General features: G+C 44.9%; 1 protein-coding gene across 1 annotated transcript in view; it reads right to left on the bottom strand.

Moving 5' to 3' along the window:
- ABCC4 (ATP-binding cassette, sub-family C (CFTR/MRP), member 4) overlaps positions 1 to 19,209 on the bottom strand; it is a 271,694-nt gene that overhangs the window by 222,117 nt on the left and 30,368 nt on the right. Inside the window, exons 4-7 of the mRNA XM_006879571.1 lie at positions 15,981 to 16,070; positions 14,228 to 14,391; positions 12,735 to 12,860; positions 9,413 to 9,662 (exon numbers count right to left, since the gene is read on the bottom strand). Coding sequence (XP_006879633.1) covers positions 9,413 to 9,662; positions 12,735 to 12,860; positions 14,228 to 14,391; positions 15,981 to 16,070 — 630 coding nt within the window. The remainder of the gene's footprint in view (positions 1 to 9,412; positions 9,663 to 12,734; positions 12,861 to 14,227; positions 14,392 to 15,980; positions 16,071 to 19,209) is intronic.

Raw genomic sequence — 19,209 nt, 5'->3', positions numbered from 1 at the left:
CTGGGTCAAAAGTAACATTTCACAATTTATCCTGCAGCACAAGGCACTGAGCCAGAAGCTATTTATCCATATACCTAAAAGGTATAACTGTCAATACAACTATTCTTCAAAATACACACACAAACCATGAAAGCCAAAGATAAGGAAACTGAGAACTTGTACCAATATTTTTTTGACAGGTAGTTGACCCTCAGTGAGATGGATCGATTCAGTGACTGGGGTAATGGGGGAAGGTGTATCAGAGACAATAAGGTTGGCACAAGGTAGAGCAGGGTTTGAGGTTGCTGTACATAGAGTCATTATGAGTCACAGGCGACTCAAGGGCATATAACAACAAGTTGGAAAAGATGTCCTTGGTGATAGAAATGAGACTGGAGATAAAATTATAGAATTCTGTACTATCAACTATATATTCACTGCAAATAGTTTTACAAAAATCATAAATAGCAACTATACACGTGGACCTCACCCGATAGACTGAATCAGATGAACTATATAAAGAATTAATGGGGAAAGTTCCATATCAGATGTCAAAACCGGGTGAGGGACTGACTATGTCATAGATCAATTTCTCATATACAAGTTCCAACAGAAGTTGGAGAAAATGAAAACAAGTCCATAAGAAAAATAATATGACCTTGAGCCTGTATCAACTGAATTTAAAAACCATCTCAAGAACAGATTTAACGCATTGGATACTAATGAACAAAGAAGAAATCTGTGGGATGATATTAAGCAAAGAAAAAAGCAAAAGGTCATTATAAAAAACAGCTAAGAAAGAGAAGACCAAAATGGATGTCAGAAGAGACTACAATATACAGAAGCCCAAACAAAGGGAAGGAATCAAAGAGAAGATTTCAAAGGGCAGCTTGAGAAGACAGCTGAATACTGTAACACAATGTGCAAGACTAGACTTAGAAAATCAAAAGGGAAGAACACTGGAAACTGTTAGAACCACCAATTCAAGCCTCCAGCTGCAATATTAAAGGATCTTAGAGGTCAAATATTGGATAATGAAGGCATCAACAAACATAAATGGAATACAGAGTCACTGTATGAAAAAGAATTTGTCAACACTGAACCATTTCAAGAAACAGTATGTGATCAAGAACCAAAGGTCATGGAGGAAGAAGTTCAAGCTGTACATCAGCAAAAAAATAAGGTCCCAGGAATTGATGGAATACCAGGGGTCATGTTTCAACAAGCAAATGCAGCCCTGATTATGTTCATTAGTCTATGCCCAGAAAATTGGAAGACTACCTGGTCAGTGGACTGGAGAAGACCCATATTTGTTCCCATTACCTAGCCCTTAAAAATGGTGCTCCAACAGAATGTGGAAATTATCAAATGATATCATTAATATCATATACAGTAAAATCTTGCTGAAGATGATTCAAAAACAGCTAAAGTGTCAGGGGCCTGGCTAACTTGTAAAGCAAGATTAGCCCTGTACTGTGAAACCAGCAAGACTAACTCCATCTTAGCTAGAAAATCTGCTTGGCAATATACAACTCAAGGAAATACGAAGCTAATGAATAAGAGTGACCAAAGGTCTCAGACCTTAGGGAATGTTATCTACCAAAACTCTTTGTTTCTTAGAGCACTCAATAAGACATGCTGGAAAACATCTTTGTATTGTGCTGAAGTCCGTGAGAGTTAGTGTTTGACCTGATAGTCAACCTCCCAGACGGAAAGAGATAATGCAATTGCTATTGCAGACGGTTTTCTAAAACCTATATATGCTTTTCTAAAATCAGTAAATTCTCTATTCGTCATCAACAGGTAGTCTCTCTGCATCTTCATTTAATCCTCGTTCTCTTCTCTCAGCAGAACTGTTTCGATATATTGAGGCTGGACTTTGATACTAAAGGAAATTACCAGAAATTCAAGGTGGATTCATATATGAGGGGTATATCAGTGCTGATGTCAGACAGATCTTGGCTGAAAGCACAGAACACCAAAAAGACTTTTCCTTGTGTTTTATAGACTAAGCAAAAGCATTTGACTGTGTGGATCATAACAAATTTTGGATAACATTGAGATGAACACAAATCTCAGAAAACTTAATTGGGCTCATTCATAAATTTATACATAGACCAAGAAACAGCTGTCTGAACAGAACAAGAGAAGGCTGCATGGGAAATGTGGGTGTCAGAACTGTATTCTTTCTCCATATTTATGCAATCTGTACTCTAAGCAAATAATTCAAGAACTTGAACTCTGAAAATGAATGCAACATCATGATTGGAGAAGACTCATCAACAACCTGCATTATGGAGATGACACAACTTTGCTTACTACAGTGAAGAGGACTTTTAAACACCTGATGAATAAGATCAAAGACTATATAGCCTTCAATATAGATTGAATCACAGTAACAAGAAAACAAAAGTTCTCATCAATAGGCAGCCTCATGATATATGGATAAAAGGTGGATGCTGTCGATGATTTTGTTTTATTTGGGTCCACAATCAATAGTTATGATTGGAATTGTTGTTGCTGTTATGTGCTGTCGAGTCGCCTAAGACAGCGACCCTATGAGCAAACAGCCCTAAACCCTGCTCTATCCTGTGCCAATCTCACTGTCTCCAACACACCTACCCTGATTACCCCAATCACTGAATCATTCCACCTCACAGAAGGTCTTCCTCTCTTGCAATGTCCCTCCACCCACCCAAGCATCACGTCATTCTCCAAGGACCTATCCTTCCTTGCAACCTATCCAAAGTATTTCAGACAAAGCTTCAGAATCCTTGCCTCCAAGGAGCAGCCTGGTTTAACCCTCTCTAGGATGAAACTGTTCATTTTCTTAGCAGTCCATGGTATATGCAATACTCTTCTCCAACACCACAGCTCAAAGGCATCAATTCTCCTTCTGTCCTCCCTAGTCATTGTCCAACTCTCTGATGCATAACAAGCAATTGCAAATACCATGGCCTGTATCAGGCGCACCTTAGTCTCCAGAGAGACACCGTTGCTCCTGAATACTTTAGAGAGGTCCCTAACAGCAGACTTTCCCATCGCGATACGCTTTTTGATTTCCTGACTGCTGGTGCCAAGAGTGTTGACTGTGGAGCCGAGCAAACTGAAGCTGTGAACACTCTCAATCTCTTCGCCATCCATCCTGATGCTGCCAATTGGTCCAGTGGTGAGAATCTTTGTCTTATTGACATTGAGCCTCAGTCCATACTGAAGACTGCAGTTCTTGACCCTTCGCAGCAAGTGCATGAGGTCCTCCTCAGTTTCAGCAAGCAGGGTTGTGTCATCTGCATAACGCAGATTGTTAATAGATCTTCCACCAATCCTGATGCCACAATTCTCCTCATAGAGCCCAGAAAAACACAAAAAGCTCTCTTGGAGAAAGAGCACTCCAGAGAGAGAGGTAAGATTAGTGAAACTTCTTATCACATACACTGAGCATACTGTGAGGAGGGACCAGTCCTTGGGAAAATGCATTACGCAGGTAAAGGTGGGGGGCTAAAGAAATAGAGGACGACATTCAGCAAGTTAAGCTGATACTGTGACTGTAACAACAGGCTTGAGCGTATCAGACACCGTGACGATGGCTCGGCACAGGGCAAGATTCAGATCTGTTGTTCCCAGGGTGGTTATGAGATGCAGTCAACTCACAGGCACCTAACAACATGTGCGACTGGAGAAGGTCATTCTGAGATCATGACCATGGCCAGGAGGGGCCTCAACACACAAAGAGAAACTCACCTGAGGACGCTCTGACTTCATCCCTCCCACAGTCATCCAGCCAGTCCCTCTAGCCTATTTTGCCACCATTCACCTCTCTCCTCAAGGTACAACCTGATTTCAGAATCTCACTTCCTACCTCTTACGTAAAATATTGAACTAACGTCCACAAGTCTCCCTTTCCTTTCCAGTATTTCCTGGCTGTGCTGAACCTACCCCAAACACCCGTCCCTACCGATGTCCATAAATCCCCTTTGATAACCTCCGCCACGTTCACACACTCTCAGAAGCATCTACGTGCATGCTTCCAAATGGGGTTTCACTTCATCCTGCTTGTCCCTGGCTGTCATGACTGGATGTGCTGTCAAGCTGGAATGGACTCACACCTGACCCTCCAGCAGGTTTTCAGAAACCGTAAAGAGGGCCAATCTTTCTCCCAAGGAACCGCTGTTGCATTCTGATTGTGTGTCTTTGGGTTGCCAGCACATCGCCAACCCACACTAGGCCAGGCCACCTGAGCTCTCTGGCAACTCAACTCAAATTCTCATTCTAACTGAGACTAGTTTAGGATTCCCCAGGTGGCAGTGACCTGACCACCTCTGAACCCCGAGAGGGCTACGTATCACTCACACTTACTCCACACAGCCCAAGGCAGTAACACAATGCCCCACAAACACAGTACATACAGGCAGCTGTTAAAATGAGCAGACATCCTCAGGATAAGGCAATAGAGACTGTGACTTAATATGAGACTCTTGTAATGCGTGGAAAAGAACTAAAAGAGTGTGGGGAAAGTACAAGAAGCCCTAAACTGCTTAGTTAAAGCATTTCACGTAAAAAGTACAGATCCTGAAGTCATGCTTATGACTTTAAGTTTGTATAAGCAACTTAATAAAGCTTAAGAATATGACTAGTTTACTCAAAAAAAAAAAAAGAGCAAACAAACTGATCACATAGCAGCTTCACCACAATCGCATCATAAACACACTGATGGGTGCTCCCAGACTCTAAGTCCATCAACAAGCTCTAAGTTACAGATGTTCTAAATTGTGTCTCAACAGAGTAAAATTCTGGCCCCAGATTAAATACACTGCCAAAAGACACAATTCAATACCCGGCAGCAAATATTAGAACTAAGTCTCCAACTTCCCTCAATAAAATCTAGGAAATGAGACAAGAAAACAAAGGAGCATCTGTGTATGAACAATAGGTCTCAAGTAAAGAAAGAGTTTACAATCTCCCCGAAGTTAAATCAGACTCCACTCAACATGTGAACAGCATGCACTTGTACCAGAGGGCTGGCTGCTTTTCTCTCTGGTTCTCACGCTGATGGAGAAGCTGAAATTAAAATGTCATTGCCGCATCCAGCGCACCCCCAGCACAGGTCATGCAGGAAAGCACCCAGCATCAGCACACGAGCCAAAAGAGAGTCACTTCTGAGTAGCTGGTAGGCAAAAGCTTAAGCATCTTGGTTAACAATACAACCTCAGAGACAAATTTTACAGGATGTAAAAGTCACTCAAGAATTTCCAAGCTTTGAAGTTAAGAGGGGATCTTTTATAATCCTATGGGGCATGCTCAAGGCCAGTGCCACCAGGCCCCTTTCCCTACTAGGAGGAAAACAGAGGGGATTTCTTATGTTAGGATCTAACTTTACAATAAATTCTTTTCTGTACACAGAGAAAAGGAAAGGGTGAAGCATGTACAAAAATAAAACACTATATATATGGAGAGAGAGAGAACTCAGAGGTAAGCACGGTATCACCAAAGGGGATCTATTTGGTATCTAGAAAAAAAGGAGAAAGAAAAAAAAAAACCAAGCCAGAAAAAAGCCTATTGGTCTTAAGTCAATTCCAACTCATAGGCTCCCCACAGAACAGTGTGGAACAGAGTGGAACTGTCCAGGGTTTCCAAAGCTTTACTTTTACAGAACGGAGTATTGGTGGTGTAGTCCCTACGGTTCCCACAGCTAAAGCACATCTCTCCAGTGGTTCAAATCCACTAGTGGCTTTGAAGAGGAAAGACAACAGACCTCTCATGCAGGCAACAGCCTCAACGAGCCAATGGAAGATCAGCCAGAAGTCAGTGCCTGTTCCACAGCAGTGAGGGAGCAAGTGAATCCAGCTGGTGGACTCGAACCCCAGGACTTTGGGATTGCAGCGCAGCTTCTCACCACTAGGCCATTAGCGCTCCCATATAAGACAAAAAAAATGGTAGTAGTAGAAAGTAATGTTATTTGGCAGTTAAGGCCTTGTACCAGCTGGCGGCTGGGCTTTTCACTGTGCTGTTATCTGAGAATGGAGCACTGGGCAATGACGGCAGCTGGCAGCTGGGCTCCGGGCCATGATGCCCGCTGGCCCTTGGGTTTGGGGCACTGATGTCACCTGCCAGTCAAGCTGTGATGCTATCTGGCAGGACTGTGCCATGATGCCATGTGGGAGGTGGGCTCGCTTTGGGCCGTGATGCCAGCTGGCCACTGGGACTGGGCTGTGACGTCACTGGGCAGTTGGGCTTCAGACAATGGTGTCATCCCCAGTCTGGCTTTGGGTTGTGATGCCATCTGACAGCTAGGCATTGATGCCATCAAGCAACAGCTGAGTCTGGGATCCGAACAATGCTGCCACGTGACCACCGGGCTGCAGGCAACGATGCTGTGTAGCAATCTGGCCTTTGGCTGTGACGTCACCTGGAAGGTGGAGCTCTGGGCCATGCCAGCATCTGACATGGAGCTCAAGGAAGTGATACCAAGAGACAGTTGGGCTTTGGACAGTGATACCATCCGGCAACTGAGCTTGGGGCCATGATGCCATCTGGCAGTTTGGACATGACGCCAGTCGGCAGTCAGGCTTTGCAAGAGATGCTAGTTAACTGGCATTCGGTGCAGTCATCTGGAAGTTAGGTCATGACACAATTACCCTCATTTAGTGATTTGACCTCAACATCACTGTTGCTTGTTGCTACAAAAGCCAGCCTGCTCAAGGTCACGTAGAGGCTCTCTCATAGAACTATTCACCACAGGCCTATCAATCACACAAACACGCACACACTTCCTCCACGGCAGAAGCCCTCACTGACTCTGATAGCATGGCTTCTAGGGAGCTGTGCTGCTAACTCAAAGCTGGGACCTCTCTCTGGTGGTTCGAATCCGGCCCCCAGCTCTGAGGGAGGAAGATGGGCAATCTCCTCCCACAGACTTTACACAGACCTGAAAAGTCAATGGAGGGTCAATTTTGACTTTGATGACAGTAAGTTTTGGGTTTTTTCAGTTAGTAATTTGAGAAGCAGTTAACTGGGAGCCCAGATGGCACAGTGTCTAAGCACTACGTGTAAACAGAATACACGAAGGTCAGAACCCACCCAGCCTGCAACAGCGTGGGGTTTCCCACTGGTGAAATTACAGGCCTGTGGGCCATTTCTACTCTGTCACACAGGGAAACTTTGATTCAGAATCAGCTCTTAGCACATTTAGGACAAGGACAGAGTATAAACACACAAAGGCGAAAGGACAAAGCCCTAGACACATGTAAAGAAAAGGACGTGGAGGACAGGGAAGAAACACAGCAGCCTAAAGGGGACACAGGAATCAACGAGCAACACTCTACGGGAAAGAAACCTTTCTGGAAACGAGTAACTAAGAGAGGCTGAAACCACTCTTCCTGACTAAGAGCACAGATGAGCGGGCGAGCTGCCTGTCCTGGTCAGCCCAGAGAGGAATCCTGGTCAACCCCAGACCATGCAGCCATCAGTTCATTCACCCAGGCAGGATGGTAGAATGTGCTGAACCTGTTAGCTTTCCTTGGATTTACATATTTCATTCTCCCCTGCAGCTGTTTGCACCTCAAGAGCCCAATGTAGTTGCTATTTGTATTATTGTTGTTGTTGTGTGCTGTCAAGTCATTTGTGACTCATACCCTATCTATGTACAACAGCTCTGAACCGTGCTCTATCCTGAGCCAACCTTATTGTCTCTGACACACCTACACCCCCGCTACCCCAGTTACTGAGTCAATTCATCTCACCAAGCAAGGGTCTTCCCCTCCTGCGCTGTCCCTCCAAGCATGATGTCCCTCTCCAAGGACTGGTCCCCCTTGCAACATGCTCAAAATATGCCAGACAAAGGTTCAGAATCGTTGCCTCCAAGAAGCAAGCCTGGTTTGACCCTCTCTAGGATGAACCTGTTTGTTTGTTCTCCTAGCAGTCCTTGGTATATTCAATATTATTCTCCAGACCACAGCCCAAACGCATCAATTCTCCTTCTATCATCTGTAGAAATTACCCAGCTTTCTGATGCAAGGCAAGTATGGCCTGGATCAGGCGCACTTTAGTCTCAAGACGGATATCATTGTTCTTCTGTACTCTGGAGAGGTCACTGACAGCAGATTTCCCAATGCAATCCGTCTCTTGATTTCCTGACCGCTGGTAGCAAGAGGGTTGATTGTGGAGCCAAGCAAACTAAAGCTGTTAAGAATCTCAATCTCTTCCCCATCAATTATGATGCTGCCAATTGGCCCAGTGTTGAGAATTTTTTTTCCTTGATATTGAGCTTCAATTCATATTTAAGGATGCAGTCCTAGTCCTTCTGCAGCAAGTGCTTCAGGTCCTTTTAAGTTTCAGCAAGCAGGGTTGTATCATCTGCAGAACACAGGATGTTGATGAGTCTTCCTCCAATCCTGATGCCACATTCCTCCTCACAGAGCCCAGCCTCTCGGTTGATCTGTTCCACATATAGATTGAAAAGGTATGGAGATAGGACACATCCTCAGCATACACACTTGCCTACTTTAAACCATGCAGTATTTCCTTGCTCTCTTCTGATGACTGCCTCCTGGTATAGGTTTCACATAAGGACAATCAAGTGTTCCGGGATTCCCATTCTCCTCAGAGTTAGCCAGTTTATTTTGATCCACATAGTCAAATGCTTTTGTATAGTCAATGAAACATAGATAGACATTCCTCTGGTACTCTCTACTTTTCAGCTAAGATCCATGTAACATTAGCTATAATATCACTAGTGCCATGGCCTCTTCTAAACCCAGCATGCATATCTGGCAGTTTTCTGTTGATGTGCTGTTCCAATCGTTATTGGATAGTATTCTGCAGAATCTTGCTTACTTGTGATGTTAATGATACTGTTAAATAATTTCCACAATCTGTTGGGTCACTTTTTTTTTTGAATGGGAAAAATATTGATTTCTTCCAGTCAGTTGGCCAGGTAGCTGTCCTCTAGATTTCTTGGCACAACTTGGTGAGCATATCCAGGGCAGCGTTTCTTTGTTTTCAACAAACAGATGCTTTCTGTATTACTGACTTTAGATGATATCAAGTCTGAGATTATTTGTAGCATCTTCTACCTAAGAGGACAGGGAGCACTGGTGGCGGAACTGAGCTGTGCTGCCAACCTAAACGTCTAGTTTGAATCCACCAGCTGCTTCGCAGGAGAAAGATGTGCAATCTTTCGTGGATGTACAGCCTCTGAAGACCCGCTGCAGGGTCAGCCAAGAGTCGGTTATCCCTCGACAGCAGTTAACAACTACACAGCCTCAGAAGAAATGAAAGGACTCAGAACACTTGGGAGTATCTGAACCTCTTGGATGACAGTATATGTCACGTAACATAAGATGGTAGAAACCTAAACTTTGTAACGCTAAAGGAGACATTATCTGACTTAAAATCAACTTATCACTTAAATAAAAAGGGCTTCTTGTCACCAAACCTTGATCCTTCGGATGCTGACAACTGCCTCGGACACCCTCTCGATGGCCGAGGGGAAGAAGAGGGTGACGGTCAGCCGCACGGCCCCGTACAGCGTCACGGCTACAAACACACGGCTGGCTGTGATCACGTTGCCCAAGAGCACGTAGGTGGTGAAAGTCACAAAAACGATGATTTTGCTCGCGACAAAAAACGATGCCAAATTCATTCCTCTGAGGTAGGAACTTCTGAGGACCTTGGCCACTTCCTTCCTGGAAAAGACGGGAGAAGACAGGGCTTTAAGCACTGGCATTGACTGAAGTCACTGATGCTCTTGAACTGGATACTGGCAAAGAGTACCGAATATTCCACCAACTGTCAAAAAAAACCCAACAGATCTGACTTGAAGGAAGTACAACCAGTGTGTTTCTAAAACGCAAGGATGGGAAACATTGTCTCACTCACCTGGGAGCTACTGACCCCATGAAGCTACAATCTTGGAGAGAGACATCACACAGGGAAAGATAAGAGAGTCAATGAAAGAGAGTCAGATCCTCATGAGATGAAGTGACACAGTGATTCCCACCTGGCCTTGACCATGACAGAGATCTGGATGGTGCAGAATGGTGCAAGGTTGAGATCTGTATTTATAGGGGTTGCAGTGAACTTGACGGTCCCTGACAATACTTCCATATATAAATGTGCCCCATGCAATATTAGGGAGTTCTGGGGGCCCTGTGTTAGGCACTTTGCTGCCAATCCCACGGCAGGTAGTTAAAATGGACCAGCTGCCAAGAGGGAGAAAGATGGGCACTCTCCTCCCATACGATTCAAGGCTTTAAAAAATTCACTGAGTTGGTTCTAACTCAATAGCATAGAACAGCAACTTTACACATAATGTAAACAGATTAAAATACCATCTCTTTCATGGGGGAAATCCACAATACACCCGCTGCTTCAATACCAGGACCAGGCAAATCACTCAATACTATTTCATTCATTATACTGTTGTTGTTGTTGTTGTTGTTATGTGCCATTGAGTCGCTTACAACTCATAGCGACCCTATGTACAAGAGCCCTAAACGTTGCTCTATCCGTGCCAACCTTGCCGTCTCAAACACACTCATTCCCACCACTCCACTCACAGAATCGATGCATCTCATCGAAAGTCTTCCTCTCCTGTGTCACCCCCTCCACTCTCCCAAACATGATGTCCCTCTTCAAGGACCAGTCCCTCCTTGCAACATGCCCAAAGTATGTCAGACGAAGCTTCAGAATCCTTGACTCCAAGGAGCAGCCTGACTTAACCCTCTCCAGAACAAACCTGTTTGTTCTCCTAGCAGTCCATGGTATATTCAACACTCTTCTCTAGCACCACAGCTCAAAGGCATCAATTCTCTTTCTATCATCGCTATTCACTGTCCAACTCTCTGGTGCATAGCACGTAATTGTGAAGACTATAGCCTGGATCAGGTGCACCTTAGTCTCCAGCCTGACGTGTGAACATTTATTTATCAAGTATTCACCAACGTTGCATTCACTGACGAGAAAGAGAAGAGCCAGGTACTCTATTATTGTTATTAGGTGACATCAAGCTGTCTACAACTCATAGAGACCCTATAAACAATAGCTCTGAACCTTCCGTGCCCGGCAACATCACCCTGATTTCCATCCTGCTCAAGTCTACTATTGCCATCACTATGTGAATCAGTGAGGGCCGTCTTCTCTTTGACCATCAACCTTCCCCACAGCGATGTCTCTTTCCAAGGCCTCTCCTGAGAACATGCCCAAAGAATGGGAGTTTCACCACCACTGCCTCCACGGAGCCTCCCTCTGTACTTCCCCCAAGAAGGTCTCATTTTCCTTCTTGGTAGTCTGTAGTATATTCAATACTCTCTCCAACACCAAAATTCAAAGGCATCAATTCTTTTTCTGTCTTTCTTATTCACTGTCCAACTTTCATATGCATAGGAAGCAAATGAAAAGCCCATGGCTTGGATCAGACACACACTATCTAGTCTTTAAACTGACAATCACTGTTCTTTGGACCTTTGCAGAGGTTTTGCACCACAAGACATTTTTGATTCCTTGACTGTTGCTACCCTGGGTGTTGGTCGTGGATCCAAATAAAATGAAATCCCTGCCAACGTCAATCTTTTCTCCATCTACCCTGATATTGCCAGGGACTCTGTGAGGTCACTAACTGTGGAAAACGCACTGCCGTGGAATCTATTCCCGATCATAGGCCCCCTCCACTGGGTTCCTGAGGCTGTATGACTTGATGGGAGGAGACTTCCCATCTTTCTCCCATGGAATAACTGATGGTTTGAAACTACCAACGTTACAGATAGCAGTGGATACTATGCCCCCATAACTCATGGAGGAGACAGAAATACAAGGCCCTCGACGTCCGTAGACACATGGCTCCGGAAGGGAAGGCCTGTCATCTGGCGTGGTGGAGTGAAGAGAGGGAGCCAAGAGGAGGAGGAGCAGGAGGTAGCCAGGTCTGGCCAAGGCTGGAGGAAACTGACGAGAACAGGCTGGTGTGCACACAAAGGTGCTCCGTGGAAAGGAAGTGAATTATTAGGTGCCTGCACGTTGACCTTGACTCTGTGCAACTTTATATACAAGTATAGTTGCGCTCCACCTTCACATTCGATGCTATGCAGAGAAAGTACAGCATGCACCAAGCACTGGAGAGTAAAAACACACGAACGATTTAACCTAAAACCTTTTTTAAAAATTCTAAATACATAGAGCGGAACAGTTTTTCCACAGATCTATGTGTGAAGAACAGCACCGACTGAATCTGGCCCAAAACCAGAAAACCCCAACTGGCAGGGACCTAACCGGCAGCGTGTTTTGCTATTAACCAGAAGCTTGAGTCTCTCCGGCGGTTCAAATCCACCAGCACACCAGAGAAGGAAGACAGGCAGTCTCCTGAGGAGGGTTTACAGCCTCTGAGAGCATGCCTCGGGGGTGGAAGCTTCCTATCCGAGCAGCGTTAACATGCGCTCGTGGTGGTGGGGTCCGGGACCCGAGGAACTGCTAATGGGAAACCTGGTGACAGGAACCGATGCAGCGACAGCCCACTAGGACATAAAGAGGCGTCTTGGTGGTGCTGCGGGTAAGGTCAAGGATGAGGACGTCACCTTCCTTAAAGAGTTACGGTCTTGGAATCCCCATGGGGCAGTTCTACTGGATCCTATAAGGTTCCTATGAGTGAGAATCAACTCAGTGGCAATGGATAAATGATTCTAAGGTGAAAGTCTAACAAAGCTCTTACAGTTATTCAATCACAACAGGAAACAGAAAAGCATGGCATGATATATACACAAATTTACCTTCTCAAACTGGTAATAAGGTCTGCAAACGACTTCTCCCAGGCATACATTTTTATTATTTGTATGCCAGTTATAACTTCATTCATGGTCCTGATCCTGACGTCCGTGAAAGTCGCAGTCTTGCTCCTGGCGGGACAGACAGGAGAGATGAGCCGGAAGGATCCAGCTAACTGCCCTTATCAGAACAGGCCCAGGCGGCGACTGCAGATCCCATGATCCCCCCAAGCTCTTTCCCTCAGACAATGCACGCAGATCCCACTGAAAGCACAAAGGGACAAAGACTTCAATCAGGAAGTCAATGATTTCTCCAAATTCAATAAAGATTTGGGGAACCTGCACTATCTGCTGAGGAAGATAAAGAAACGAGTAAGACACAACCTGTCCCCACAAGGAGCTCACAGCTGAGGACGGAGGCACACAGGTACCCAGCGCCAACAACGGCAGAGCGCAGCCCTGATGCCACAAAGCAGGAGGAAACCGTGCTGAGGGGGAGGACCGGAGAGGCAGCCGACACCACGGCGACGGGGGAACAGGAAAAGTGGCCAACAGGCAGCATTTCAACAGAGGCTCGAAGCAACATTATCTCAAACAGTCGAGAAGGAAAAGAGACTCCAAATAAGAACAAACACCATGAGGGAAGGCGCAAAAGACTGAAGTCATGCACTCAAACAAGACATCCCATCCCCCTGGCAACCTTGACAATGGCCCCCTTCCTCCCTCTGCAGATGCCTCACTTCTCCATCATACCTGGGCTGTAGTCAACAGGCACTCTTCAAGCCCAGACTCTGCTAAGGATTGTGGGCCCGCGTAAAGGCATAATTAAGACTGGCCATACCATGCCTTCAGATGGTTTTGGAAAAATAACCCTCCCTCTAACTAACACACACACACACACACACACACACACACACACACACACACACACACCTGTAGCACTAACTTAGCAAACACAGAAAGAGCTGAAGCTTGGTCCACAAAACAGTTAAGCTTAATCAGTAGACAACATTCCTTCACATACATGAATTCTGCTTAACCACCAATTACAGAGGAGTCATCCATGTATCATGGTGACCCTATGTGTGCAGAGCAGACCTATGTTCTATAAGGTTTCTAATGGCTAATTTTTCAGAAAAGGATCAACAGGCATCTGGGTGGTGGACTTGAACCTCTTTAGCCAGCAGCTGAATGGAAATGTTATCATTAACTCTCTGACCACCTAAGGTCTCCAAATTCTAAAGATGTGTTCCTTGTGGCTCCTACAGCATTTGAAAAGCATGCTGGGAATAACAGCGAATGTCCTCCCTTCTGCTCACAGATTAACCCTCAGTTTCAGGCTAGAGACCCCAGGGGCTAAGCCCACAGAGTCTGTAACATATGCAAACAAGAGATAATAGAAGGCAGGAGTTTACTTTGTTTTTCTGAACCAACGCATCAGCAGTAGGTAGCTGTTACTAGATACACAGAAAACACTCTTGCACCAGCATTTCTCTTACCGCAGTGAGGAGAACAACTTCCCAAAGCAGCTCTGCAAAGGCAGGAGGATGATGAGGACCGCCATGCCGGCCAGGCACGAGATCCCGATCTCCATCCAGAGAAGGGCTGTCACCGCGACAGCCTGCAGTGGGCCTGCCCACAGAAAGTGTAAAAATATCGTTACCTTCAAAGAAAAAGACAAAGAGCTTTTAGGGGTGCAGAAAAACGCCAGGAAGAACCCAGGACAGAAACCACCTGGTCTGTAAGAACAAACAAAAGGTGAAATGGAAATTATTGGAGTGACTATAAAATCTCGCCAAGTCAAAAAGACAAATATCCAATGCAGGTGAATGCCTTCAGGTCAACAAGGGCTAAGGGCTAGCTAAGAGCAGTGAGAGAGGGCGCTCAAAAAAGAAATCACACAATGGAATACGATGCAGCCCTCGGGAGCAATGATTTGGAAAAATACCATGTAACTTGGGAGAGGCTGGAGAGCATTATGCTGTGTGAACTAATGCAGTCTTATAAGGACAAATACTGCATAAGACCATTATTATAAAAAGAGAAGGATATCTAGTAAAACATGTATGGGAAGTCAAGGAGGGCAGAGGGCTGAGGACGGCTGGGGCAAAACGACTGCACAGTTTGGTGGGAGGAGGGACGGGGCAAAGAAAGGGGAAGGATCTGGGTGAAAATACAGGGCAATGACGGGTAAGGACGGGTAAGGGCCAACGGTGATTGATTTTATGAAACATGATGCATGAAAATGATTGTATGAAACGTAGTGTGAATGAAGAATAGTATGAAATGCAATGTATACAGAACTTTGTAAGCAAACCAATAAAGAAAAGGGAAAATAAAAAAAGAAGAACTTGTAGGTGTGTTTACTTCAGGTGGGCAGACCCTGCTGTCTGCCTACTTCAACTCAACTCATTGCCATCGCGTCAGAACCAACTCCAAGCTGGTCTTGCAGCAGGTTCCTGAGGCTGTAAATCGCACAACAGGAAATTGCCCATCATTCTCCATGGAGATGTTTGGTGGGTTTGAACCATGACAGAGGCGTGGCCTTTGGGTTAACAGAGCAATTCCCTACCGACTAGACCAGCAGAGCAATCCATGTGACTTCCTCACCAACTCCTTATTCAACTAGGAGCTCTGGTAACATAACGCATTTCCTGTTGCGTTGCCAAGGTAAAGGTCCATTCTCCTCCCGTGAAGATTTACCACCTTGCAAACACTAGGGAGGGCTGCTATGTGTTGGAATCAACATATGGCAATGGTTTAAGTTTATTTTGTTTTGTTATTACTGAACCAAGTTGCAGAAAATACTAGAATGAAAGCCTAATCTATAGGAAAACACCTATCCGTATTGTCATTATAAAGGAAAAGGGGGAGACTTACTTTTGGAAAAAAATAAAACTAGAAAACATTTACCTTATGTCCTCAAAAGAACCCAGAACTACATAAAAATTGGGTGCACTGCATTTCTGCTGTTACTATTGTGTTCCGTCTACTTGGAACTACTATGAACAAAAGATCTAATGCCCACAGGTGACCCTCCAGAGGGTTTTCAGAGGCAGGAAACTGCACGGAAGTTGGTTCCCCATCTTTCATCCCACAGGGCTGCTCTGGTGACATAGGTGGACTTGAACTTCATACCTCTGAGTTGGCAGTGATTCTTACCACTAAGCCAGAGTGTTTTAGCTCTGCATTCTAGTCAATTAAAATAAAAAGCATCATAAAATGAAAAAGGATTCTTCCACCAAAGCTCACCTGATCAAACTTGTTGACATCATTGGACAGCAGATTGACTATCTGGCCCGTGGTGGTCTTCCCCATGGCTGTGTTACTGAGACGAAGGGCCTGAAATAAAAAGAGAAACAAAAGCTCAAGTATTCCTCAGGAAAAAAATAAAACCCAAAGATGGTTCATGAGGTCTTGTGGATCTGTGTTTGGTGCACTGTAAAGGGTGGAAGTTCAAATCTACCCGCAAGCACCTTTTAAGAAAGGCCTAGCAACCTCTTTCTGAAACAGAAGCCACTGAAAAGTCTATGAAGTGTACGCGTACTCTGGTACACAAAGAGTTAGAACTGACTCCTCAACAATTTGCTTGGCTTGGCTGATTTCATTGTGTGTCATTTCAAGGTGACTTCCACCAGCAGGGCTCTAAGGACAGGCATTTAGTTTGAGCTCCTTCCTGCAGCAGGTAAGCACAGCAAAGGAAGGAGCAGATGGCAGGGACGATTCCCAGCTGCTCTCCTGTTTCATCTGGGCACACTCAAAACAGAAAAATTGTGAGTTTCTATCCAAGAGCCAACCAAAGTCATTTTAAACCAAATTCCAGAGAGACCAGAGAGTGCTGGAGGAAAACCAAGGATCAGGGTTTATAAATCCAGAAGCCAGTCACCAACTCTCTCTATCATTCATACCATTTATATGCTCTGTGGTCTTGGTTTCCTCGTTCTGACGATGGAAAGACCTCACTGTCTATGTGACAGTTCTCCTGTGAGTCAAATGGCAAGTACTTACTGGACGACACTGGGTGCTCAAGGAGCTTTGTATGATAACTTGTGTTGTCCTGTCGTTAGAGACAAGGGTTGTTATTGTTGTTGTTGTTGTTATGTGCCGTCGAGTCGCTTGCGATCATAGCGACCCTATGTACAACAGCCCTAAACTCTGCTCTGTCTTGTGCCAATCATACTTTCTTTGACACTCCCATCCCGATTACCCCAGTCAATGAATCAATCCACCTCATAGAGGGCCTTCCCCTCCTGTGCCTGCCCTCCCCACTCCCCAGCATGATGTCCTTCTCCATGGACCGGTCTCTCCTCACAACATGTCCAAAGTATGTTAAACGGAGCCTCAGAATCCTTGCCTCCAAGGAGCCACCCGGTTTAACCTTCTCCAGGATGAATCTGTTGGTTTTCCTAGCAGTCCATGGTATTCTCAATACTCTTCTCCAGCACCACAGCTCAAAGGACAAGTGTAAGTACACAAATATCGGTAGTCCACCATGAACTGGACGGTAATGAGGGGAGCATGAGGCAGTGGGACCGATTTCAATTCAGTGACACTGAGGGTGGGATGAGGCACTCTGGTGGCATTGCTCCTTAAGGGCTGTGCTGGTAACCAAAAGGTCAGGGGTTTCAATCCATCAGCTGCTCTTTGGGAGAGAGATGGACAATCTCCTCGCAGAAAGACAGCCTCAGAAACCAAATGAGAGTCACTATGAGTTAGAATCGACTCAGCAGCCTTGGTGTGGCTTGGAGCGAAAGACATGGAATTTGGGCAATGAAGAGTACTTACATGGAGATAAGTCAAGGGCACGACAAGTCAAAGGGACAGTGTGTGTATAAGTACCACAGCCTAGGATGATGGAAAAGGCAATAGGATTGTATATGAAATCACCAATATTAAAATGCTAGAAAGACTAATATAAACATGGCAATTTTAAATCCTAAACCATCACAAATTTTTAAAAGATTAAGCCACAAAGCTATCAAGAGTAATTAAAATGAAAAATTGAAAATATCTAATTAAGCCAAAAGAGGATGAGAATGGAAAAAAGAACAAATAAAACAAATAGAAAATGCACAGCAAGACAAAAGGCTTAAAAGGAAGACCACATCAATATTTACACTAGATATGAATAGACAAGCCTGCGGCAGCCGGGTATATCAGCAAGCTCCAACGACAGGCCATGCACAGGAGATGTCCTGGCAGACGGAAAGCGGGCAAAAGGATGCAAGAACATATGCCGTGACATGAGGAAGCACCAGAAAGTCACTAGTCCCACGTTAACCTCAGCCAATGTAGGCGTCCAGGCAAGGAAGAGTGCAAGAGATGAATGCAAACATTTCAAAATGACAAAACCAAGGTCAAGTCTGGAGAGCAGGTTAAGAGAAAGGTCCATGGCAAAACCCCACCAGCTACTCTTTTTTAGGACAAAGGGGATGCACATTGCTTCTGGAAAGATGAACAGCTCTGGAAACCTTCGTGGCAGCTCTACTGTAGGCTATTATGAGTTGGAATCCGTTGAAGGGCAGTGGGTTAAATATATATGAACATAATTACAAAGCTTTACAATATACAAACAAAATCAGATAGAACAAAAAGGAAAAACAGACAACTTAAGTCCTAACTGGAGATTTCAGCATCATTATCTCAGTAATTCATACAGAAATATCACAAACGATACAGAGATCAACACTCTTAAACAACCCAGTCCCTGGTGGTGCAGACATTTAAAGACCTCAGCAGCTGACTGAAAAACTAGAAGTCTGAGTCCACCTGGCTGTCCAAGGAGTCCTGGTGGTACAGTGGGTACAGTATCTGCCTCAAACCCCAAAGGTCAAGGGTTCAAATCTATCAGCTATCCCACAGGAGAAAGACATTCAGAGTTCTCCCATGGAGATTCATTTACAGCCTCAGAAACGCAGCGGACATGAGAATGGCGCGCTTGTTTGGGTTCTGGTTGTCTCAGAAGAAGGCACTGGTGATCTACTTCAGTCAAATTAAACAGGAAAAACCTCACGGCAGCAGAAACTCTCACCCTGGCATGTGGGGTGGCCAGGAGTCAGAACCGATGACAGCTGGTGGTTATCAACACCCTCAAGCTAAGCAGCATTTATAAAACACCACACCCAACATCTGCAGAATAGTCTCTTTCAAGTACACGTGGGACGGTCACAAGATAAACGTCATGCTAGCTCATTGAAAAAAATCAATACATTTCTAAAGATAGTAACATTTTAAAGAATATACTGGTATCAAAATTAAACGAGAAATCAATAGCATTGTTTTAGAAGTGAACATTTGAAAATGAAGCCATAAAACTCCTGAATAAGGGGAGCTCTGGTGGCCTAGTCGCAAGGAGCTGCAACTACAATCCCAGTGGCTCACTGTTCGAATCCACCAGATGCTCTGCTGGGAAAAGGAGGGACAATCTCCTCCTGTACCAGTCAGATCTGATTTGACGGTACACTCACACACACACACACAC

Source organism: Elephantulus edwardii, unplaced genomic scaffold (assembly GCF_000299155.1).
Source record: "Elephantulus edwardii isolate Elephantulus edwardi_28Jun2011 unplaced genomic scaffold, EleEdw1.0 scaffold00004, whole genome shotgun sequence".
NCBI lineage: Eukaryota > Metazoa > Chordata > Mammalia > Macroscelidea > Macroscelididae > Elephantulus > Elephantulus edwardii.
The sequence above is the reverse complement of the archived record's forward strand: the minus strand, read 5'-3'. Positions and strand labels throughout refer to the sequence as shown.